The sequence below is a fragment of the Homalodisca vitripennis genome, chromosome 3 (assembly GCF_021130785.1).
Source record: "Homalodisca vitripennis isolate AUS2020 chromosome 3, UT_GWSS_2.1, whole genome shotgun sequence".
Taxonomy (NCBI): Eukaryota; Metazoa; Arthropoda; class Insecta; order Hemiptera; family Cicadellidae; genus Homalodisca; species Homalodisca vitripennis.
Genome location: NC_060209.1, coordinates 74067707 through 74094995, shown reverse-complemented (window position 1 = coordinate 74094995; position 27289 = coordinate 74067707). Strand labels below are relative to the sequence as shown.

The following is a 27289-nucleotide window of genomic DNA, read 5'->3' as shown; positions in this document are numbered from 1 at the left end:
AAATAATTTGGAAAGATTGTATGTTTCTTCTGTGGTGAAAATAAGCGAATTATAAATTTATAATAAGAATAGCTTATACCAGAGATAGTTAGAACAAACAAGTCTCTCTGACGGTCAGACCTAGGAACTGACTGGCATTTTTGTATGTCACTAGCGAATTATGTTGAAAAGTCCTAATTACTTAATCTAGGGAAGATATCTGGCATTGGACTGCCTTTGTTTTACACACAGACAGCGTAGACTAATTTTATTGTGATAAAAAAGCGTTAGACTTCGTTATACCGACAGGCCATTGCCATTTTTACTGTCAATAGTCTGAGCAAAATGTTGGACTTAATATCAACTTGGATACATTTTGATCCAACTCAAAACTTTTACTCGAAATGAGGAGTTATTTACATATAATCACCTTTTAGAACACGGGCATTCTCGGCGGATAACGTTAATCTTCACACACTCTGTGTTCTTAATTTGTTCGTAGAATTATAGGAAATGTTTTATTTGAATACGCGTCCAGGGGTTTTTAGTGTTTCTTGCATAGTGTAGAAGTTATTATATTCTATATTATAGAATATATATAAACGAACAAATACCAGAAAGATTGGTTTTTTCTTAATAACCAATAAAAATGTTGAAAAACTAAAAAGCATTTGGATGCGTTTTGATCATATCTTAAAAATGGAGTTTTTCCCAATAATTCTACGATTTAAAATCAAGCCGAAAATTGTTTGGTCTTTAATATTGTTCTTATTGGACTAAACATCAAGACAATACAGTCGAATTTTAATTAGTATTCTCTGTAAACAGAAGATACAATAATTCACTTCTTATTGAGCTAAATCAAAATGTCAATCAGTACAGGCGAATCTTAATTAGCATTCTCTCTAAACAATACACAGTAATTCTCTTTTTTGGGCTGAATCAAGACGTCAGCCTGTACAGGCGAATTTTAATCAGCATTCTTTGCAAACAAAAGATATAATAATTAATTTCTTTGGCAAATTTACCAAAAAGTAAAACAGCATGTTTGCATTCGTAGGCGTTCCCTGTTGGTAAAATAAGAGCAAACAGTTTTATAACGATATGTTCCCAAGGACACGCCCTCGCTTGACCGTCCCGAGCCGAAGAGGTGGCTGCGCGAGGCGCCATTTCTCCCGACTTTCAGAGGAACCTTTCCTCTCACGTCAGACGCAGGCCGGTATAAAACCTTCCTGCAGCCCGCCTGCCCGTCTGTCTGTCTGTGATCTCTGTGTGGACTACCATGATCAAGGTAACCTACATTTTCTGTTTGCTTAGACATACAACTGTCTGCTCAAAATATAATCAATTCTATTTCTTATGTTTATTTTACTGCGAATCATTTAAATATCAATTGAATATTATGTATAACTCGAAAAGTAGTTTTTGATTAGGCATATTCGAAATATGTTAATAATTACAATATTTAAATTACCAGATTCCTTGTTTTTGCTCCGATTATATTGTATTATTTAAAATATTTTGTTATGTGACGCTTTAATTCTTTTGTCATTTTAACTTTTTTTTGTATCCCTTTTAATACTTAGAATTAAAAAAATGAAATGAGGAAAGTTTAACAGAATTACATTATCATATTTACTCATGTTAATTTACAACATAAGCGCTAGAACCATAAGAATCAACACAGCTATTCAAAAACTTAAGAGCTAACACATGTTAATAATTACTTTAAAAAGGGAAAATGAAAAATCATTTATAATTCTTATTTAGTGTGGGCGAGAATATACCTAATTATTCAAGAACTCGCTTATATATAGCATGATTGGTTCCTGTGATCGTGTGTTGTACAGGCTTTCGATAATATAGAATATTTTTTTAAATTTTTGTTCAATAATTCCCATAACTTTGTATGTAAAGAAATGTACAAAAATTACAATACATAAATACAATGCAATAAAAAGAACAAAGTTAATTGGCGTATTCAACGTTACAGCATGTAACAAAAAATTGAACTGTATGGTAAATAAAAATAGTAAATATATCATGGTGCTAGTATTTATATACAAAGTGTTTAGTGAAATGTTGGCATATTCTAGAAATAATTGTAGGCAAAAAAAAGAAGATAGGCACAAATATAAACCTTGTCTATCTTAGTTCCTGCAGTATCAGTCTGTACATATGTGTTTTATTTATTTAATACATCACATTTCAAAAACTGTTAATGCGATTAGCTTAAAGCTTCAAATTTTTGTTTAAATAATCAGTAAGAATACACACATACACACACACACACACACACACACACACACACACACACACACACCACACACACACACACACACACACACACACACACACACACACACACACACACACACACACACACACACACACACACACACACACACACACACACACACACACACACACACACACACACACACACACACACACACACACACACACACACACACACACACACAAGTCTCCTGTATAATGTAATAATAGCCTATGTCTTATAATAAAGTAATACATTTATTAATGTTCAATTTTACAATTACATTTGAAAATTTTGAAGGACCATTGTTATGTATATGCGTCTTGACCGCACATTAAATACTCATATATTGTATTGTTTTATATTTTAGTTTATAAAGGTAGAAATAATTAAATGAAGATCAAAGAGTAGTTAAATTTTTAAGATTTGAGAATGTAAACATGTAATAACATTTTTTTTATTTTTTTTATTATAAATATATAATAATAAAAAAATAAAAATAAATTCCACATTATTCTGTATTGCAAGAAGCTGTTAACTTCAATTCATTGTAATAGCCAGATTTACTGAGTTTAAGATTTAACGTCATATGTACAAATTAAAAATAAAAATCAATTTCTCCTATATTTTCCCCCTACAGTAAGAGACATCTCAATATTAAAAGTCAAATTCAAATAACAAATGATTTTCTTAGTTTTTTAACTTTACTGATTAAAATAACAATTTTAGTAAATAAGTATTTTATAAATTAAAAATGTGTAAACTTGATCAGAAAAACTTGAAAGCGCTTGAATGTGAAATAATAAAATTAAGATATTTTTATAACGAAATCTTGACCTCAGGACTTTGGAATACCTCTTAGGCGGAGCTTTAGCGAAGTCTTTCACTAGTAGGGAAATGAAACATTTCATTTACGCATGTCTGTCCCTTAATATGTCAAAATGAACTAACATAGAATTTTGCATTAAGCTTCGTATGCAACATATTAGCTTCATATACATATATTAGGTACACCAAGTTCGATTATGGTATATGTCACTCCATGGGCTTTGGCTGAGCGTTAGTGAATATGTTTACATTGATCTTATAGGTAACCATCACAGAAATGAGAAAACAACATAATAAATACATTTTTAAACCGACTGAATCCAATCATTTGAGATTTCAATATGTGATATTTCTTCATAGAGTGAAAAGAAAAATAATGGAAAGGCGATGTAAGAAGACGGCGAGAGCCTTCACTAGCTCGCAGAAACTGTATTATTTGAACAATGGTATGAAAACTAATTTAATGAATAAAAATTCCAAAAAAGTGCATTATATGCTAGATATCTCGAGAAAGATTTCATCTGTTAATTTTAAATTTTACATGAAACCTTCCTCCATAGACAAGAATGAATGCTATGATGGCGCATGTTCAACCAAGGATTTTGGCTGAGCGTTATTGAAGGCTGCGAGTTAGTAGGCTGATATCAGTAGTTTCTCTTTTGTTTGCCGGAGGGAATGTAAACATTTCTTTATGGTCGTCTCTCTTTCTATATGTCTGCAGAACATCTCGAGAATAAAATAAGCTATAGATTTGAAATTTTGCATGCAACCTAAGCGAAGCCTCTAACGATACGTGGTGTGGCTTACTTCTATTTTGTATACTGTAAAACAATCATAACTTATTTATATCAGCAGTTTTTAATTGGGTCTGTGAAACATTAGCGAAGCCTGCCATTCGTGGCGCTAGAAAAGTTTAATTTCTGTCTCTCTGTCTTCGAACGAACTGGCCTATAGACTTGCATGAAACTTCAAATCTATTAGTAACATTGAATTTGATGATTGTACATGTCACTTCACGAGATTTTGGTTGAGCGTTAGAAAAATATGTTTACATTGCTCTCATGGGTAACAATAGCAGCAACGAGAAACAGCTGAGTACAGTTATTTGATATTTTACCAAGTGACATATTGATACACGATGATTATTAATGCAGTAAAATATAAAACCCTACAGCACTGTTTGATTGTTTGTTTTATTTTTATTATTATTATTATTTAAACTTTACTATAAAATCTAACTTAATGAACAAAAATTTGAATTGATTATGTGGCAAGATATCTCGATAAACATACTCTGGAGGATTTAAATTTTGCATGAAACTTAGCGAAACCTGTTACGCGTCACATATATGGCGTACTGCTACCTTGTTTATCGTATAGAGATCATAAATTTTTAAAGACTCAACCAGGTAAGTTATTTGAAAGGGCTATGTCTTCCAGCCCACCTTACCGGTTGAAAATCATGATTTTTCAGGGTCTAAGTGTACTAAAAACCTTTGACGCTGAGGGATTCCAATCCACCAACTCAATCCAATCATCAACCACGCTGTAAACTTGCTCTTCCTAACGCGTCATTGCTGAACCTTGGGTTGCTATGGACAGTGACGTCAGTTTATATTATACCAAGTATATTCACACATATAATATGCACCATTCGTAATAGTTGGTGGAGCAACTTAATCTTCAACATTACATTTTTGTTTATGTTTTAATGATATATTAACATGTGACATGGTAACAAATTAACCTAATGAAATGAGATGTATGCTTGAATCTGTGCATACCTCAGAGAAGTCTGTTAGGCGACACGTGGTATTTGATTTTGTCAGCTTTATGCTACTCTTTAAACAAAGATTCGTGTTATAAGAGATAACAGTTGCCATTACTCAGCTCTTTTTCAAAAATATTTATTCGATGCAACAGAATGCCCTTTCTAAAATCCAGCATAATGCTAAGGTGCCCTCGAAAGTTAACGTTGAGCACAGCAGGAGGAAGAAGATGAGACAGATCAAGGTGAGCAACCACAGAGAGCACGCTAATGTTCGTCTGCCATTAACTGACCTTTGAGAATTAACATCAGTTGCATCAGTTGGTCACCTTGTCATTGCCACTATGACGTCACCCCCCATGTTGGTTAGTAATCTGAGTGTGTTTTGTCACGCAACTAAAATTTAAAAAATATATCCATCATATATTCTTAAGAGAGAAAACTGTTAATATAAAGTCAACATTTTTTAAATTAAATTTAATCCGCTATTTTTTGTAACTCTGTAAACTATATACCAGTTGGAGTATGCCATGTCACGTAACAGACTCCGATGAGGCTGGAAATTTTAAGTCTATAGCTAATTTTATTCTCGATATGTGCTACGGACAGATAAACAGGCTGACATCCTTACGGAAAAGAAATTTTTATATCCCCCGACAGGCAAAAGGAAATTGTAACAGCCTATTGAGTGACAGGCTTTCAGGAACGCTTAGCGCTTTGTCCAAAATTTCATGGTTTCAACACCATAGAACTCATTCTTGTGTGTGTAGCAAATAATCCCTCTAGACATATCTTTCCATATTAGATATTCACATTTATTTCATTAAGTTGGGTTTCGTAGCAGGGTTTACATAATGAGTCTTCACATTTTAATTCTTACTATATGCTACACATCAAGTCATCAAAAGATGATATATTTGGGTGGCCAGGCTACATTATATTCATACATTACATGGTCTATATTCTATGTTAAAACTTTATATGCTTACATTCAGATCGTTTACAAATATATTTATTCTGGTATTTTCTCGTTGCCATCATGGTTACCAATGTAAAAATGTTAGATAACGCTCAACCAAATCCCACGGAGTGACATATACCATCATCGAACACAGAGTTGCTTGTATAGAAATGAAGCTTCAATCAAAACTTCGAATCTTTAGGTCACTTCTTTTTCAAGATATCTTGCTATTTAATAGTACCAAAATCTGCTAATTTAGGCAGACAAATAGATAGATAGAAATCACATTTTTCAGCTCTTCGATTGACAATATAGTAATTAGAACATAAAAAGTCTACCTATTATAAGTTTATGTTGTTAAAGTTTTTCAAACCAAGATAACAATAAATGTGTAAAAGGATCCTTGAAATGTCTTCAATATAATTGTGTCACTCTTTGTGGCATATTTTCAAATGTTAATATCAGTGTAGTGATATTTACTTTTATGGATAGTTGATCTGAAGCTCTAGCCCAGGAACGGCTATCACATTATTCCGGACTGTGTCATATAACCCAGATAATTATTTGTTAGCGTACAAAAATGGTTTGCCAGGGACAGTGATTCGAACCCGGGGCCGTTGGATGATAAGCTGAAACTCCATCTACTGAGCTGCCTAATAGCTAGTGTAAAACAGTGTTTATTGAAATAACTTATGAAGTAATATAGTATATGGGAGACGGATGCTTGCTATGATATTAAATACTATAAGAAATTATTTCATAGTAGTTACTTTCAGTTATTCAAGTCAGTTACTTTTATTATTGAATGTATAACCGCATTAAAAAGAGTGGAGAGGGAAGTTTGTTAACTTTATACATACTACTGTGAAGGTAACAAAAGTCGATGCTCTGTTAGTCCCGTTATTTTATTCAGCGACACCAATCAATTCTGCAAAGTCCGGAAGTAATACTTGTCTCCAGTACAAACTCCTCTGCCACCAGAAGTTTTATAAATAATATATTATAACTTCCACGAAATTCACTGAAAACAGATGGCCAATTCATATTCTCAGTTAATAATATTGATGGTATTACACTCAAAAGTGTATAGACAAACCACCTTCTCAGTAGATAACTGATAGTATTACACCTTGTCACTCAAAAGTGTATAGACAAACCATATTCTCAGTAGATAACTGATAGTATTACACCTTGTCACTCAAAAGTGTATAGACAAACCATCTTCTCAGTAGATAACTGATAGTATTACACCTTGTCACTCAAAAGTGTATAGACAAACCATATTCTCAGTAGATAACTGATAGTATTACACCTTGTCACTCAAAAGTGTATAGACAAACCATCTTCTCAGTAGATAACTGATAGTATTACACCTTGTCACTCAAAAGTGTATAGACAAACCATCTTCTCAGTAGATAACTGATAGTATTACACCTTGTCCACTCAAAAGTGTATAGACAAACCATCTTCTCAGTAGATAACTGATAGTATTACACCTTGTCACTCAAAAGTGTATAGACAAACCATCTTCTCAGTAGATAACTGATAGTATTACACCTTGTCACTCAAGAACTGATATCTAAACCGTCTTTTCAGTACAAAACTGTTAATATGCCTTCTTCGTATTCAAATCCTAGTGGCCAAACCTTATTCTCCAATGATAACTATAACTATGTTATCATTGTTCTCGCACTACATTTGGTAACTAAATTATCTACTCTTTCGAAAACTATGGGTATGCCATCTCATTCAAAAACTGATGACCAAACTAATTTCTCACTCAATACCCTTGAAAAAGCCCCTTGCCTTGTTTATTTCACGCTCTCGTATGTACTAATAGTTTATTCAGGACATGCATAGTATGTGTTGGTTTATCAGTTTAACTGGATCTAGAAAAGTAACCTGAAAGAATAATGAGGTTGTTTTCCAGGAGTTAAACCTTGGATACTATAATATAACCTAAAGAGACTAGCGTCTTCCATGTCCAATAAAACTGCTTACAAATTCTAAATATATTAGACACTAAGTAGACAGCTACAGGACCTCGTACCACTCAGAACTGACTAATGTATAACCGGGGTTATAGGTCACCCACCAGTCTCTGCCGAAGTTGAATAATCACTTTCTCTAGTCTATTGTAATCGGACCGCCTACCTTTTGGTAATATCGTTATCAGACGGCCCCCTTGCCATGTCTCACGTTTCAGCATTATATTATACATCGCGTGTGAAAGTTTCAAAATTATGTTTATTACATTCTAAAACTGCATCCCACATATTGTTTTGCAGGGCAGAACAAAATTTAAATCAAAACAATAAATTATCGTTAATTATGATACCTTGGAATTTTAAATCTATTTCTTTAAGATATTATACATCAAGATGGAGTAAGAAATTGTTTATCTGATACATCATCATTTCTTTAATTTTGAAAGAAGGGTATATGGTCTGATGGAAAATAGATTTATAGTGATTTCAACAGGACGAGTGAAATATAGAAGTCTCATTGAAACACAGATCACAGTGAGTCTCTCGGTCAGACTAAGAACTACTAGTAATTGACCAACAGACCAACACTACCGAATTTTATTGACTATTCCTAATTGACATCAGTGAAACACTGATATTTTTTATAATTTAAACAGAATCAAATATATTCATCTATATCATATTCTTTACTCCCTTTTTCATTATTCTGAATATATTTTAATTTGTTAATCCGGGTGTGTAATTCACATGAATTTATGCGAAGCCCCCATTATATTCAATTATACTTATATCGCTTTAGAGTATGGATTTTGCATCTTTCATTGGAGAGTATAATAGTGATAACACCACAAACAGATTGTAAATGTAGTAATAATATTGTAATGGTTAAGGGATATGAACAAAGAAAAATGGAATTAGCCCAATCAGAATAGTGTTTTCTGTTGTTTTTACTTTCGCCGAAATGTCAGGCTTTAAAAAATATGATTTTACTGAGAAGAGTTATGACTATAAAATATGACCTGTTTCTCTTTTCATTTAGGGGTTGTTAAGATTATCTTAATAAAAGCCTAAGAGTTCACCACTGAATGTTAATATGCTTGGCAAACACACCAGGACCAGGTCTGGTCTTTACAGTATTCACATCGAGTTTTGAAATTCTCATGTAGTTTGTTAAAAAAAGAAATTATACTTCATTCAGCCTAACTGCATAAAGCATGGAAAGTTGTTTAATTTAATGCCATTCATGTAGACTGTCAGTCAATTTTTCATTTACATTTTTTATTTATATATGTATGCCAGCAGTTATTATTTTTTATATGTAAAGACTTTTTAATCTGCAGGTTTAACCATTTCTTGGTTACCATACGAATCAATATCACTGCAGGTTCCCACGAAGCATTATGAGATAAGTTTTTTGTATCAAACAGAGTGACTATCAACTGCTCCTCTCACATAAAGGTCGTACTTACTCCGACTTGCTGTTCTTTTTATGAGGACTGTACCGCACCACATTTGGTGAGTGATTAGGAAATTACATAATATTGTAATGTATTCTTTGTTGTTGAAAATTACTTTCATGTGCCGTTTACGTGTTTATTCGTAATTACAGAAGATACTCGCAAAGAGAAGCTAACCCTGAATATACAGTACGGTAAAATGTTTTGCAGTGCATTCTTAACACATCCAAAGTCTCACTTTAAGAATTTCTTACTGGAACTTCTTTAAGAACGCGTACTGTTGTCGTTAGTATTTATTCAAGTTAATACTGAAATAAGCCTAACAAAATAAAGTTAACAAATGTTCTTTTCGGAGAAAAATAACGGAATGGGTTTGATGAAAAGTACTTGAGTTTTAGCAGTAACGCACCTGATTATAAGTCAAGAGCTACTGATGTCAGATTATGAAATGTTTGATAATTTCATGATAGACAAAATAAAAACAACTGTTAAGTTAAAATTAAAATGTTGGAAAAAGAAAAGTATTCTAATTCAAATGTTTATTTCTAATCAAACGTATTTTTTTACAAAATGAGAATCCGTTCCCCTTTTAAGCCTTATTTTACCAATCCTCATAGGCAATTAGCCTGTGCGAGGATTTTATAATACAGAATAAAGGGGGAAATTTATACATTACAAGGTCGATGGTACTGATAAAAAGTGCTACAGTCACAGACAGGATTTGTTCTGCGCTGTCTGCAACTCAGATCCAAAGTCTTACATCTTAAACCACTCGGCCATCGCCACTCGCAATAATGTTGCAAAAGATCATTTCCGAAGGGTACCGACCTTGTGCACCGCTTGAATTTAATTCACATTCAAATTTTATCACACAATTAGAATAAGAATTGTAGTAGATCACACTAAAGCTTACAAAATGATATTGTGGTCTAATATTTTAACAGAATCAAGACATGACAGTTAGGTGTTCCACAGGAATTATAATAAATGTTGTAATGTTTCGTTTCAGTTATGTTTGCTGGTTATGTGTACGGGGGCGGGAGTGCTGGCAGTGACCCAGGAGCAGCTCGCTCAATACGTTGCAGCCCAGCAGACGGGTCACAAGCAGCAGTCAGTATCAGTGGTGCCCAGAGCTAGACAGGCCTACGCCCTGCAGTCTGCTGAAGACGCGGGAGAATCCGCCTATCAGCAGGCCTATCAGGCAGCATACCAGGTAAATTTTGAAAACAATCCATATTTGAGTGGTATTTAAGTAAGATTAGTAAGGTAAGTAAGTAAGTTAAGTATAAGAGAATACACAAGTGGCAGGGAGTATCGTTGGTGTGGTTTGAAGTTCGCGTTCTGCAGTGAGTCTGTATAAAATGAAGGAGTCTTCAACAGCTTCTATGCCAATCTAAAATTAAGTACTCACTAGCTCTTTCCTTGCTTCCATATCCTACTTGAGAGTAATTTTATTTTATGACATTGAAATACTATTGTATTAGGATTACTCTGTGAATAGTTTAATTAATGTAAATACTACTAATTTTGTTTGTGTTATAACATAAAACTACATTATAATCGGTTTTATTAACTTACCTTACGAATGAAATTCATTCAAAATTAATTTCCCCAGCTTAATTAATTTGCTTAAATTCACATTCTAATTTAATTGGCATGTTTCTCGCATTCAATTCTAGGTTTCGGATATTTTCCGGAATTTCCCCGAGATGAGGAAAAATTTTTTATGCAATCCACAGTGCAGAAACGTTTTTAGTATGAGCTACGTATAAGTATGTTAATAAGTTCATCTCCGTTTCACCTTCCGCTTAGTGCAACGTCTGAAATTTGACGCTGTCACAGACTTGACTCCTAAAGTTGGAGTCAATATCCGTCTGAAGAGATCCAAAAAGAGTCGGCGACGAAGCTCGGCACGGACTCTTTGCATCGTTTCGTCATCAGAGTCACCTAGACAAAAAATTCAAGTATAATATATAAGAATAGATGTTCTAATTGTCTCAATAGGTGCATAATTTTCAGACGGATGTTAACTGAACATTCGCATTGAATCAACCCTTTCCACCATAGCAACTTTATACGAAAAAAAACTCGGTTGGTCCAGGTGCTTTGGGATCGTCTCTAAGCATCGATTGTAAACTTTGTGTGATAATGAGAATACCTCTCCGTATAGATTACACGTATAAGAGTTCGTTTTGAGCTTCTTCGTCCCCATATTATTTTGGATCTCTTCAGGCGGATGTTGACTTTAGATTTCGTCCGTCCAAGATTATGACAGCGTCAGATTTCAGACACTGAACTGAGCGGAAGGCGAAAAGGAGATAAACACAACATTCGCATTGTATAAATCGATCCCACCATAGCTGCGCTATGTGTGTGTGTGTGTGTGTGTGCTATGATGTTGGTTTTGACCTGCATTTCAAAGATAAAAACGCTTTTAAAATCTATAAGTACCATCTGATAATGTGGTTTCCATTCAAAGGTCGCACTGATGACCAGCAGTTGTGCCAAATCATTCAACGTGATCTGATCACAGGAGAGCACTGATCAAAACTTCTACTTGGCCATCAGTGCTAGATTCAGTTGCGCCTTCGGCGTCACCTCGCGCTGCTGGCAGAAAACTAGAAACACGTCTCGAGATAGTATTTAAAACCTAGTCTTCTTCTCGCTTGGAATATAATATCCAATTGATTTCCTCATGATTGTTCTTCAAATGCGAAGTAATGTTACAAATGTTACAAAAAATTAAGGTTCATCGGTAGACATCACCCAAAATCGAGCTAGACAAATTCGTTTTAAAACTGCTATTAAGGTTTCTGTCTTTTAAATCAAAAAATTTTCATTTGGAGAAGCACTAAAATTCTGTATCACCAGGAAATTACTAAAATATTTTAATTATATCTCAGCAGCACCTCGATAAACGATGTTAACGCACACTTTTGTGTCCGCAGCAAGCAGCCGCCGCCTACCAACCACAAGCAGCCGCCGCCTACCAGCCGCAAGCAGCTCCTCAAGCCACCAGCTACAAGTCGTTCTCCAGCAGCGTCGGAGTGGGCAAGGACTACCAGCCGGTGTACTACCGACCCGCTCCAGGCGTGCCACAGTACCATGATCCCGCCCAGTTGCAGCCCCTCAGGAAGCTCAGGCCACTGCCAGGTGCACCTGACAAGGAGCCCGAGGAGGACTATGACGTTAGTATATGCTCTGTATACCTTCATGTGAAACAGCCTGTCTATACTCATCACGCTGCCTGTAATTTACACGGTGCATTAGTTATTAAGCCGTATGGATCTGATAGATGACATGGCGAAGTTAGGGCTAAGAAGCCCTCTCTAACACTTAATCTGGGGACCAACGGCGTTAGGGGGACTTACCACCACCAATAACCACGTTGAAAGGCCCGGTTCGCTCAGCGGTCACCCATCTAAACAGCAGCCACGCTCGACAGTACTTAATAGTACACTTTCTTTCAACGTCAATCTGAAGTACTAAAAAATACCTATAATAGCATTTCATATACAAATAACGATCTCTTTCAACTATTTACTTTTTTACCACTGACGCTTTCACGAGGTTAATATGGACGGACGAACACGGCATTTACACAACACACATACAATTCAAGAACTAAGTAATGTTAAAGATACCTTTTCTTTCATGTGTTGTCCCCTCCATCGTAATATAAATATAATTTAACCCTTTTTCTTGGAAAAAAAAACCACTATGAAACAACAATTTATCAAATTTCAATCAAATCTTAGAACCCACACATGAATCATAGAGGAAATTGTCATTCTACAACCACTTAAATCCAGATCTAAAGGTAACCTTCATGAAACGTTATGGTTCTCCCCTGCGTGCAGTTTTGCAATGTCTGCTGTGGCGTAATACTGGAGCCTAAAACCATTACGAGCGCTACACAGTTGGAAAATGTTTCGCCATGAAATAAGTAGGAACGAAAGTCGACCTTTTAGCTCAATTACAGTGGGACATAGATCATCCACCTCCGAAATGTCAAAATTGACAACGACTTACCAAATCGGGTTTGAAAAGATGTGCCATATAACCATTACATTGTGTGTGCTAGGAGGAACAGTTTGTAGCCTGGTTATTACTGCGAATGTAATGTTCTTAGTAAATAATGTATTCTATATTTAAATACAGTTTAAATTTCATGTTCAGTTTTAACTAAAAGCAATCTGTATCTTTAAGTTTAAACTGTATTACTATTTTAACACTCACTGTCGAATTTCACCATTACAATCTACTATAAATTAATACGAGTGTGTTTACAAATCTTTTGATGGGAAAAAGTTGTTATATGAAAGCTTTGTTCATAATTACGTTTGTCATTAGTTAATCTAAAATTAAAATAATGGCATATACGATACAATATTTTTTGTCAATTCTATCACTAGCTTAAATTTAATAGTAGTAACTGCTTTGAGTAGGATTAAAAGATTTTATGACGTATTCTTGAGACAACAGATACTATCAATCCATAAAAAAAATTTAACCGTCAAAAATAAAAAAGACCATACAGTCGAAGCTATGCCATTGCAGTCCTATTGATTGTGTAAACCGTCATTGGATAACAGAGCCAAACATGGGATGACAAGATTAAACTGACCATATCTGGTCAGGATCTTCTTCACAATGAGCTCTGACAGTAGATGCAGGGGCATCATCTTCCCACACAATTCCGCAGCTCCCTGACCTCAGAGTGGATGGTGGTCGTGTGCATGCCGCTCCAGCTAGGCTTGCGTCACGGATGCTGCATTTCCCAATGTCACTGCGAGTTCCCACACAGGTGAAAGCCGGTCACCTTGCGCAATGCCAGGCGGAGAAATGCAGCATTGCGCAACAATACGTAGTCCGATACCATTGATCGGGTTCACTGGCCGATACTGAATCATCGGAGGAGGTACAACCGATCTTTGTAGCTGTTAGATGGTATCATGCGTAGGTTATGGGTTCTTTCTTCTCTAGAGATTGTTACAGTAGTACACCAAGTGGCCATGTGGAGATAAGGTTTCCAAAACATAAAGCTGGTGCATATGATACCACAGAAGATGACATATGCTAGATAAGGATAGGGGAATTTTATTATTGTGCGTCCGCATTTTTCTATGCGAATATAAACGGTAGGAAATTCATTTCTTTTCGTTATAACTGGAAGTTTTCACTGGAATAGTACGAGTATAAGCAATAATTTGTATCTTATCAATCAGTGTCTAGTGCTTCTTCATTGTCTAACCCTTATCATATCACAACACAATTGTATCATTTCAGGTAACAAACAACAAATGCATTTTAAATAACTGTAAACTAACCTGATCTAACCTAACTTTTTATAAAATGCCGCCGTATAAAAGAAAAATGCAAGCAGAAGTTTTATCTTGCTATTTGGAGAACACGTTATGGATTTCGAACTAAATCGCCCAACACCCATTTTCTGGAAAGATCGATCCGATTCTTTTTCATTAAATGGAGTTCTTTCAAGTTTAATTTTTTCTACTTCGAGGATAAATTTTATGGATGATTTAGGAATAAGGTTTATTGGGATTTTTTTATTTGTGATAAGTGATAACCCTTTGATGATATTGGACCCAGTAAATAGGTGTTCAATTCCGTCCTTGGGCTGTGAAGGATTGAAAATTCGGCATTTGTGTAGTTAGGATCCCACGTAAAGTTTTCTGGTTGCTATCTGTTATTGCTTAATAACACTTACTAAGAAACACCGTCTAAGGTAGAAATAAAGTTACATCTCGTTCAAGCACTCATCCCGCAGTCTCTTTAAAATTGGAATATTAAATTAGGTATTCCGACGTTTCAAATTGGTAAACAATAGATACTAAACCATTCAGTATGGCAAAAATGAGAAGATCACCTCTAAAACACAACGCGAACTACACCGAGTAGACCTATTAATCTTCTTTCAGCAAAATTGTACTTAACTTTGAAAGTTTTTGCTGTTCAGCCGTATTATCAGCAATTTAACATGTAAAACAATTATTTCTTGGAGAATTAACAAAAGCTACTCAGTATAAGAATAATTAAGGTATTTATACATTTTAAACTTAAAAAAATGCAGTTTATATGAAAACTACTCTAGGATCTTGTTTAATCGAATTTGATGAGGTTAATGCATTCAAACAAAAATTAAGTAAATAAACAACAATATACGAAATCTTTTTTTTATAACTTAAACGCGTATTAAATGAGAGTACGCCTAATTATCATGAACATATTGTTGGCCCCTGCAACAAAACAATGCGGATTCCAGATCGATAGCCGCCGGACCGTTTCGTGGACATGTCCATGTACCCGGTTATTCATTTAACTTCGGTTCTTTGTGTGACTATTTGTGAGTTGTGTTTGTATAGTTTTTAAATGACTTGACGATGCCACCGGCTAATTGATATAATTTTTCTGCATTTATGATGATGGAACTATCGTGTCAAATACATGTAGATTTTCTCTGTACCACTCGCGAGACTGACATTTGACGGAAGGTGGGAACATTTTGTAGTAAGCCTTAATTGTTTTACGCTGAATATTATCATAAAGCTGCAATGTGTTCATATAAGTGAACCCAAAAATTGTTGCTTAGAATCGATTCGGTTGACCCGGAAGTTCGGTTAATCGAGAGTAGTATGCTAAATTCTATCAGGAGAAAACCATTATGCGTAATTTATTACTGGGTCAGTTTGCGACACCTACCTCAGACAGCAGGAGTCCTGTGGACGCGCCACGCCCCCGGAAGTGAGAGAAAGGTTGCCCATTACGAAACGACCGCGTGATTTAGTCGAACCAATAGTGAAGGGGCTTGTTATGAGTTGTTGGTCTGTATACGCCGTAGACTGCCAACGATCTTTCTACAAAGGAACAAAACTGGGCATGTTTCCATAGAATGAAAACGCGTAAACGGAGTGTAAAACATTGAAACACGCTATTTTACTTTACAGATAGGAAACCGTGTCAGTAAGCCTAAGTACGCTGTTGGTTTAATGTAACGGGTTGACTATTTGCAGTTTGCCGGTAACGACTACCGCTGCTATGCTGGGTAAATGCCTTATTTGGCACTTGTCCAATCGTAGTTTTTAGCATTGGTTTTCAGTGCAATAGCTATTCCGTAAATAGTAAAGGGCAACTATTTGGTTGTTTGGTTGTTAACAACACTGTAAAGGCGATTAGGTGGCCAGAAATTGTGATCAAGGGTTATACAAGGAAAGTCATGTTTATGCTAATATGCCGTGTAGTTCTGGGCGTAACACCCTCTCTTTTCCTTCTCTTGTCAGCGAATTGACAGGTTCTGCTACCGATTTAGGAATGCGCTCCAATTAACGCAGACCCGTCCCTTTATGTAATGGTTACATGAGTGACCAGAGCCTGGTGGCTGCAGTGAAAGTTACGCTACCACTTTCTCTATGGATGCTTGCACTTCCGCTCAGCTTTCGTACATGGTTCTATAAGAAACAGGACCAAGGTCGGAACTGCAAAAAGTCGGTTTGGTAATAACAAAGAGTAAGTAACTGTGTTCGGGAGTTTTACCATTCCGTCTCGGTATAAATGTAGTTTGGGGGTTCCCTGTGACAAATTTACAGAAATGTATACCAACCAAAAATCAGAAACAACCTGAGATTACACATGTAAATCCATTATGTGCATTTTCCAGAATTGGTTACTGACTGGCCTGGTTACATACTCCTATCTGTAATAAAATAACTTAACAATTGCCTTTTAATGATAGTTTAAGGCTAATGACGTATTAGAAATCATTTCTCTTGCCATATAATTTAAGTGTCACATTAATCCTTTGAAATCATTCTTCTTGCCGCATAATTTAACTTAAACACTAATCCCTTAGACGACAAGGAACCTTATAAAGCTCTTCCTATCAGTTCTGAATCGAATTAGGATTGAAAGATGGCCTAGCAATATCACTTAGATGAAAATATTCCTGATTTAGAATTCTGATTAAGCAGTATAGTATGATTCCATTGGTTGAAATATACTTAGGAGCAAATCGATCCTAACTGGTAGCTAATTTTTGATCACACTTTGCCTCCTAACACTTATTCTTTACACAATATATTAAGATACGTACTTTCAATATTTAGACATAATCTGTCTTCACCGTTTCATAAACGAACACTTAATAGTACCAATACATAGAAAGTATATTAAGATCTCTGTTGACCTAAACTTGCAATTTTAAGTACCTGCACTTTTGTTTGTCACATTCACTCTATTATGTGCGTAATCTTCGCAGCGGAAACAAAGGTTCTTAAACACCACTTGATCTGTAGACCATCGATATATAAAAATTTTATTCATTTTGGTTAGCTGGAGGTGTTGTCTATTTCTAAAATGAAACGGTTTGCTTATACTTACAATAAGTTTGAGCAAGAAATTGCTCTTGCTTTATTTAACAACATAACAAACCTTTCTCTACATTAGATGGCCATCTTCTACGGCAGTTAAAGGAAACATGTCTGCTAATTCTAAATTAACTCATAATATTTTGTAGTAGCTTATTTTATATTACGTCTACCTCTCTATTACAGCCAAAAAATCCATGACACCTTCAAAAAGGCATAAATTACTTGGTTGTACTGGAATGAACAATAAAACATTTCAATACACTTAATTGCTATTATAGAATCATCCTTATATGCCTTATATGCAAAAATATTATATATCCTGTTATGCGAATTTTGTTCACCTCAACTTCAACTTCCACTTAGTGCAGCGTCTAAAATCTGACGCTGTTAAAGACTTTACTCCTGAAATATGAAGTTCATGTCCGTCTGAAGAGATAGCAAAGTCGGCGAAGAAAAGGCTCAAAGCGAACTCTTTGCATTGTTTCAACACCTGGACTACAAAATAAAGTGTAATCTAGAAGAAGAGGTGTTCTCATTAGGTGCACAATAAGTGAAATGGGGGTGAACTCACCATTCTCATTAAATAATACCCTTCCTAGTAGCAAGTAGCAATTCGCTACACTGAAATTTTTGGGGGGAACATTGAACAAAACGCTTAACAAACCGGAAGTTGTAATATTTTTTTTTTTATTTTGTGTTTTAATAGTAAATTTTACAAAGAAACCACCTGACAAAATCCATTCAGATATCTACCATTGATTTTTAACAATTAGTAGCTGTTCTACGAAATTTATATTGCACGATGGAAGGCAATTATCATTGTGTTATTCTCCTGTTAGCTCAGTCATGCTTTTTACTAATATGTTTTATTGTACGTCTGTATGCAGCCCAATCCAGCTTACCAGTTTTCATTCGATGTGAAAGACGATGAATTCACCAACTATCAGAACCGCAAGGAGCAACGAGAGGGCGACAAGATCTCTGGCAGCTACAGCGTAGTTGACAGTGATGGCTACATCCGCACCGTTACTTACACAGCGGACCCCAAGGAGGTGGGTTTTATACACTGCAGTTTCCCGTAATACAGTTCAATTAAAACCTTTTATAAGAAAGTAGGGTTATTTAATGAATTTTTCATATCATAAATATTTACAAAGAAGTGTCTAGTAGGATGAATAGCATAAAAACAATGTTTAATGCTTAGGAACTATGATGGTATTATGTAGTTTCTTACTGTCTGTATAATTTATATAATATATTTATGAGTGATAATTTTCCTCGAACCTCTAGATAAAACCGCTCACACAAATTTTCATTAATATACCCAACTACATAACTTCTTCTGATAACTCATTTGTGTTACAAATAAAGTTCAGATGCTTGTTTGTCATTAATACTCACAGGTACTCAATGTAATGCATAAATGTTTGTATGTAGGGCTTTAAGGCTGACGTCTCCCGTGAGCCAACAGACATTAGAGTGAAGCTGCCTCAGCCACCATCGGCACTGCCACAACAGTATCAGCAGATTCCTCAGCAGTTGGTCCGTAAACAGCAAACCCAGCAGTACTTGGAGGTATATCGGTTCTCTATTTATCAATTCATAAACATAGTAACGTTCCGGAACCTGTGGAAAACAATCAGGAGCAAGACTTTTCTTATTGAGACCTTAAGTTGATTTTTTTTCGGAAATACGAGCGTCCAAGGTCAGTTAACCCACAACAATCATTCTATTTATTGCTCGATTATAAGCACCCCTCCAGAAGAAGCTTTCAAATTCGGGCTCAAACACAATTCTTCAAAAAGAAAAAAAACAAAATATCATTTCTTCTCAGTTAAAGTAAACAAAAACCAACAAACTGGCATCGGAATTCGTCATGGCTGCAATTGAATCAATCCTGGAAGAATGTTAAATTTTATCTGAGGCTTTCTTCTTGAAAATATCACACTGAAGATGCTTAATATTTTTAAAGGTTTAATTACAATAATCTGAAGTTATTTACATGGACATCATTTACTGCATTAAAAAAGTCGAGGTATGTAATATTCTTTAAATATTACATACTGTAAAACATTATACGCTCTTTCTCACGACTGATTATTTTTCACCTCCATTATTGATCGATTCTTTGACAATATTAAAAGGTTACGGACATTTGCCATCATCATGTTTTGCAAACATATCGTCAATACGGGTTGTGATGCGTACAATATTGTGTATTATGTATTGTTGTAGTGAACATCAATACATTTGTGAACTTGTGTTTTATTCCTAGGTGTTCTTTGTTTATTTTTTGACATACCGTAGTGTTGGTAACTGCAATGTTTATCAACATGTGATTTTATTTTAACTATTAAGCGTCCTTAAATTTAAGTTTTTATTTAACACCTGGAAAAAAGAATTTCTGAAACGTCATGTAAAATATATTTGTGTATTGATCGTGACCTATTATCCTTTCACGTTTAATAACTAGTCTCGCAATTTTTTATTTTTTCTTAAGAGAACGAATTTAGGCTTTTCCAAACAATCAATTAACATTACACTATTTGATACAGTGTGATTTTCAGTGATGTTTCTCTAGCTCTTGTAATTTAATTGTAAAAGTCATAAACAATGGACCTTTCAAAAATAAAAATATGGTATAAAAATTCATGTTTATACTATGCTAGACATAGGTTTATTAAAACTCGTTTTAAATAATCCAGAACAATATAAATACTAACAATTTTGAAGATTAATGAAAACGTTGATTACTAACTAAGAAATGCATGATTTACTACAGGCATCAGCGCACGCAGGTCCGTCCCCACAGTATGCCGCGAGGCCACAAGCGGCAGTAGCATATGTGGCCCCCCAATTCGTGGCCGCTCCCCAATACGTAGGGAAGTCTAGTGCTCCAGCCACCGCAGGTCTGAGTGCCTACTCCGGACCGCACCGCCTGGCCGCTCCTGTTAAAGCCAAGGCGGCAGCCATCGGTTACGCCTCACAACAGCCGACTGCATCGCCGATTCTGTATCAGGCGTACCAACAGTGACCTGGTACCTCGGGTAGCGTGGAACTCGTGTAAATATTTTGTTCTGCCTTCTAAAGCTTTCTTCTGCCAGACTGATGACAGTCACTAATAAAGCGGAAATGAAGTAAGTTGTGTTCGCACATAGAGTCTCAGTTTTTAACATTAGTTATTCAATCAAACAATAAAGCATCAAATGTCATTTACTCTATTTAAGTAGATTTTTAATAAATTTCACATAGGTATTTATAATTTTGAAATCAGGAAAAATCTTAATGAGATTTAAGATATTTATAAAATTACACATCTTATTGATTTCAAAGGTAATCAATAAAATATAACATGCCATTTTTACACGGCAGTGTCATGTAAATGCCATTAGTTAGGTAGTATATAATATTTTTTATACTTTGTACGTATGTTTATAATGATGACGTTCCTTATTTGTACTTGTTAGGTTAATTAATAAAATGACTTCAATCGTTGTTGTTGATTTTCAAGACACATTTCCCTCATCTTATTCATTTAAATACACACACACACACATGTGTGTATAGTTATATATATATATATATATATATATATATATATATATATATATATATATATATATAAATCAAATGAGTATTAAGCTCTGATGACAATTTTTCTGTAGTTCACGATAGTAAAAAGAATTTCCATCCTGCAAAAGCCAAGTACACTTTAAAATGAGTATTTATATATATTTCGGGTTGAAACAAAGGAGGAAAATCCAAGATACAGAAAAATATCTCCAAGTTCATGTATTATATTACAACTAGCAGTTATCTGCGGTTTTGTACTCAATTTCATAGGATTTGCCTACGCATGAACACTTCTGGTTCGAATGAATTGCATTTCCGACGGCATTTTTGAGTTTGGCTTGTTGCCATGAAAATGTGTAAATTTATGGTCATTTTAATTTACTTCAGTGCTATAGTGTATTTTGCCTTGTTTTCCCGATCAAGGATATAAGCCAAAAATTGTACATTGATACCCATTGTAAAGTATTCTGGTCTTAGTATTTTTTGTGTGCCATACTAGTTGATTTTGCTTGTTTCTCCGATAACGGATATATATCGGATATATATATATATATATATATATATATATATAGACACATACAGAGGTCTGAGAAGCCTAATTCTGTCAAAAGAGAACTAGGATGTGTTTTATAAGTCTTTAAATTCAAAGTAGTAGTGAAAGTTAGATAGTAATTTCGTCTTTTGATATCTGCATTACAGTAATGAACAATCACTGCATACTTAATATCTGCTAAAACATACAGTTAAAAGTACATCTAATCTCTACTATATCAAAATGAATCGCTAAATGTGTTACTAAACGCTAATCTCGAGAACAGCTGGATCAGTTCGCCTAATTCTTATTTAAAATATTCCTTGAAGTCCAAGGAAGGTTTATAAAGAGAGAAAAGTGATATGTTTCTCAGAATATTTAAGAATTGAGGAATATATTTACACATGTAGTCCAAAGTGAGCTGACACTGTTTACAATTTCAGCCAAAGTTTATTAAAGAGTCAGAACATTTAAATTTTAGAAAATATTAGAAATACAACGCTTAATCATTAGTGTAATGCATTTTGTAAAGACAGATTTACTATCTACTTTTTTATTTTAGATTGCATCAGCGACGAATGAACCAGCTAATGCATTGGAAGTACTATTTAAACACTGTTATAAAACCCACCTTAATGATGAATGCTATGAATGTTACCTTACGTGTGTGAGGTTCTCAAAATTAGTTTGCCCTCTTGACATTGTGTATGGAAATTTTACTGTAGCTTCAGGAGTATCAAAGGTACGGCACACTCTTCCCCTTAAACTGGAAGCAGCACGTAGGCAACGGAAGTATTTTTGATCCAAATATTCTTTTTATTTCAAATTGGATCCCAAATTATATTTATTTTCTTGGTCAGTGCAAATTAACTGTGGATTAGTAAATAAATTAGACCAGGAGTGAATTTAAGCAACCGGAACTGACACATTTCACTGCAGTAACTTTTTAGTTGTACAATATATTTTCTTCATTGGGACAAAAAGTCAACTCTAAGTAAGGAACTTGAAATATCTTAGATCAGAGGTAGATAAGTGCTGGTAGTAGAAACTTTATAACCCAAGTAGATCTTGAAAACCAACATATACATTTTCTTGATCGGGGCAACATCAACTGTGAGACTGTAAATAGATGAGAACAGAAGTCAATTTGAATTGCCGGAACTGACTCTTTTTGACCGCAGTAGTTTTTCAGTTGTACATACTTTATATATTTTCTTCATCATGACAAAAGGGTAAACTATAATTATGGTACTTGAAATATCTTAGACATAAAATGAACTAAAACAGAAATAAGTTGACACTTTTGTGTTAAATTAGGTTTTGAAGACTTGGATGTACTGTATATATTTTTGCATTCAACAAAATGCGAAATGGAACCTGTTAAAATTTCATTTAACTTTTAATCCTCTCAACTTTGGATACTGAAATAATATGTACCTATATGTACTCCTGTTTGAAAAATATCATAGGGCTCCATCATAAATGCTTTAGTATTCTTAGACTACGCCTTCGATTAATGAGAATTCCGAATCTAACGGACTGTAACATTTTCCTGGAACACTTTAGAATTTGGAAAAATAATGATAATATTTGTGTTTAAAATACAATTTTAACAAACATTAAACAGCTGTTGACACTTTTGATGTTTCTGCTGAAGTTCGTAAAAAAAACTGAAACATATGTTTTACTAAACTTATGTAAACAATTCAATTGAGAAGATTTTAAAATTAAGTGTGTATATGTCAAGGCCAGTGTACTGCACTGTTTTATACCAAATATTATAAAGTTAGACTGTCAACTGTAGCCTATACTGTATATGGCGGCAGAAGTAGTGTAGTTTCTGTTGATATGCAGATACACCATCACTACCTCACAATGCCTTCCCTTGGTTCTCAAAAATAGAATTGGTATCTTCCAGCTCAAGGAGGGATGCCAAAGGAGGAAGTCATGGACACACGGAAGAGGAAGTTGTTATACTGGTAATACCTTTTTCAAAGAAGTAGAAATTGCTACTTTTGCGTTTTTATTAGAGTGAATAAAACTAAAAGATTCCTAAATAATGTACAATATCTCAATTTATTGTAGATTAAAATTTGTTTTGTTTGTATTTCCACAACTCTGAAGAACATGAGTGAAGGTAGAACGTGCTCAAGTGGAGCTGCTTGTAGTAAAGCCTTGACGCTTGCAAGGAATTGAATGAAGATTGGAAGGAAGTAATAGAAGCACTCAACATTATTTCTAATGAAGAAACATAAAAAGCAACCACACAAGCTGCTATCATCTAAAATCGACTTGTCAACAGCAGCACTAATGTATGGATCATTATCACAGAGTATATTAATGTCATAAGAAAAGAGTTCGATATTTATGAAAATGGAGCTCTGCTAAGTCGGAATGTATGTATATGAAGATGATGTGAAAAAACAGAGGCCACGAAAACCCCAACCTGATGAGACTGAGTAGGTGAAATACAACTTATTGCAGACAGAACTTTAAAATAAACACTTTTTAGACACCTTATCTAATGAGATGGAAATGGAAAAGAGACAAGCTGTATACGATGAACTGAGCTCATTTTTTCGATTTCTCATCTTAATCATAAAAGAAGAACCGTCAAAGAGACACTAATTGATTACTGTAAAAAATTGTGCAGTTTTTGTAACAAGATTTTGCTATAGAATGTCTACATTTATTTTGTTTCTACAACGAAACTTAAAGAGTAAGAATGTCCAAAAAATATTTTTAATCTTTATGAACTGTTACATGTCTACAGAGTTCAAGACGTATACCCCTATGTTGACATACATTGAAACTTCTTTTGACGATCCTTGCATTGAACTGCTAAGCAGAGAGATAATTTTCTCAAACGGATAAAAACCTACACAAAACCGATGATGAATAAAGCACATTTGGGGATATGGCTGTTTTAACCAGCGAGTCTGAGATAACCAAGAAATTAGCTTTCGATGGTGTTACTATTCATTCTGTCTAAATCAAGAAGAAAGTTGATTTAATCACTATAGATATGTAAATGATACAAAGCTCTGTTTTTTTCCTGAACAAACATATGCATTTTACTTTCCAGCTTACATATTTATCACTAAAATGTATTGGTTGGTTTATTAGAGTAAAATGTTCCTATTTCTTTCAAACTAGTCATATTACAGTGTTGGTAAACTAAAATACAACACTAACATTGATAAATGATAACAAATATAACAAGATTAAATTGGTTTAAACCAATAATGTTTTTTATACCTACTGCATTTTTAAAACAGCTTTGGCTATGATACAAAGAAGGGGTGACAGATACGCCAGAAACTTAAAATACGCCACTAAGTCCATCAGTAGTGAAATGCAGCTAACAGAGATAAAGTTACCATATAACTTTTATTCCAGATTGTGCTAATTAAGATTGAAAAACATCTAATGGGTTGGAAATACTTTGTTTAAAGTTTTTTTTTTTTTTAGATATTATTACAAAAATGTTATAAAACCCAATTTAAAGAACAAAGCTGTAAATGTTTGTACATAAGGTTTTCAAAACTGGTTGGCTTCCTTGAAAATGTGATATGGCATTTTACAGCGACTTAACGAAACACAGCGTAATGAACACTATTATGCCTCAACGAGCCATTCTTTCGCAGAACTGTACGTCCGAAAACAGCAAGACCTATTATATATGATTGCTTTGAAATGTTGCATAAACTTAGTAAGGATTTTCACTTTACATAGGGAGTAGATATTTTGTTTTATTATATTATATTATTACATTTTATATTGTTGTATTATATTGGGAAAGTGCCTTTGTTTGTTTGTTACACTTTCATGTGTAAACTATTCCACCAAATGTACTGAAATTTAATATGTACATTTTTTAGGTCCCTGGGCAACATCTTAAGGCCTATTCCTATTTTTAAAATGCCTCTGAGCTACACATATTGGTCTTCAAAGTTGCATTACAGTAAGAAATAAATTGACAGAGGCTGTTATATGTAATCAACTGTCCTGTATAAACATAGTTTTATGACACTACAACCATATGTTTGATTAATTTAACCACTATTTTGAGTTTGGTTACATTTAGGTCTTGAAAGCATAGATTCTGCAACCACTGTTTAGCATAGAGTAAGAAAATATCCAGATAAAAAAATAAAGTTTTAATAAAAATATACTTTTAACATAGACTTTTACGCGTTCATTGGCGTAATTGCGTGGTCGGCAACTGTGGGGTATTATAAAGAAGACTGTGTATGCTTCAAAACCACAAAATTTTGACGAATTCAGAAACCTAATTAGAAATGCATTTGAGCTTGTTAATAACAATAAACCTTTAATGCTAAAAATTTGTGATTCTGTTCTCAGTCGTAGTATGAAGTGTATACAAAATCAATGTGGACATTTCGAACAACTGCTATAACATTGTATGGTAATATGCAAGTAACTTCATATAATGAATTTGTTTTCTTGCCTAAAAGTGTTTTATTCAATTTAACCTATAACGCCTTTAAATTTTTCTTCTGTGAAAACTCACATACGTGCCACCGTGTAAATTACAGTATTGACCAAGCACTACATATTTCACTAGCATTTCCAAAAATGTACAGTTAAAACTACATTTTTATTAAAAGTTTTAATTTTTGTATCTGGATATTTTCTTACTCTATGTTAAACTTGGAAATAGTGGCTAAGTTAATTAAACATATGGTTGTGCTGTTATAAAACAATGTTTACACAGCACAGTTGATTACATTTAATAGGCTCTTTAAATTCACAATTTGAAACTATAGAGACCCAGATGGTATTTTTCACAACTTGAGACCAGTAGGGCATAGTCAAGAGGGATTTTTGAAATAGGAATAGGCCTATATGTTAACCAGGACCCTACGAATGTCCAGGTAAAATTTCAGTATAATTAGTGTAGTAGTTTTTTGTGAATGAGTGACAGAAATGCACAGAGATACCATTAGATTTGTTGTATAGTAATAGTATAGATATCTCCTTCTAATTATAAAGAAGCTTATTTGATGGAAAAATATTTTTTAACAGTTTGAGCACATAATGAAATTTGTGAGCCAAACAGTTTCTAATATAATAAGATTTGTGCACAATGTATACACATGGTTATAACAAAATTAATTGTTTCCCTTCTGTGTTATTTATGAAAATCAATAGCAACATAATATTAATCTGGGTAATTTGTGATCACACACAGTGATTATGTGGTTTCCAACACATGCAGTACAGACATGTAAGAGTGAGTGAAAAGGAACATCATAGCAATCTAATCGAAGAATAGCAAACATAAGAGAACACCAGCAGACTTCTTATACACCCCCCATAAAAAAGAAGAGTTTGGTGCAATTGCCCACTTAATTCTTATTTATTGTGTAAGCTTAATTATACAACTTGATTGACATTTTTCATTCAAAGTAAATGAATTTGTTTAAAATAAATTATATATATATATATATATATATATATATATATATATATATATATATATACAATTCTATGAATACCACATAATTTTTACCGAAC

The 27289-nt window shown here is 34.1% G+C and overlaps 1 protein-coding gene across 1 annotated transcript; it reads left to right on the top strand.

The window, feature by feature from the left end:
* The first annotated feature begins 1135 nt into the window (after positions 1–1135).
* LOC124357064 lies at positions 1136–21138 on the top strand. The gene is made up of 6 exons (XM_046808469.1): positions 1136–1270; positions 10269–10472; positions 12208–12447; positions 18531–18695; positions 19081–19218; positions 20426–21138. The coding sequence occupies exons 1-6, from the start codon at positions 1262–1264 to the stop codon at positions 20675–20677; spliced, it is 1008 nt and encodes a 335-aa protein (XP_046664425.1). The 5' UTR covers positions 1136–1261; the 3' UTR covers positions 20678–21138.
* Positions 21139–27289: the final 6151 nt, after the last annotated feature.

What these genes read in the sequence shown, in the direction of transcription:
- LOC124357064 (XM_046808469.1), top strand. An exon ending in CCTATCAGGCAGCATACCAG is followed by an intron (nt 10,473 to 12,207) that starts GTAAATTTTGAA and finishes TTGTGTCCGCAG; the next exon opens with CAAGCAGCCGCCGCCTACCA. An exon ending in AAACCCAGCAGTACTTGGAG is followed by an intron (nt 19,219 to 20,425) that starts GTATATCGGTTC and finishes GATTTACTACAG; the next exon opens with GCATCAGCGCACGCAGGTCC.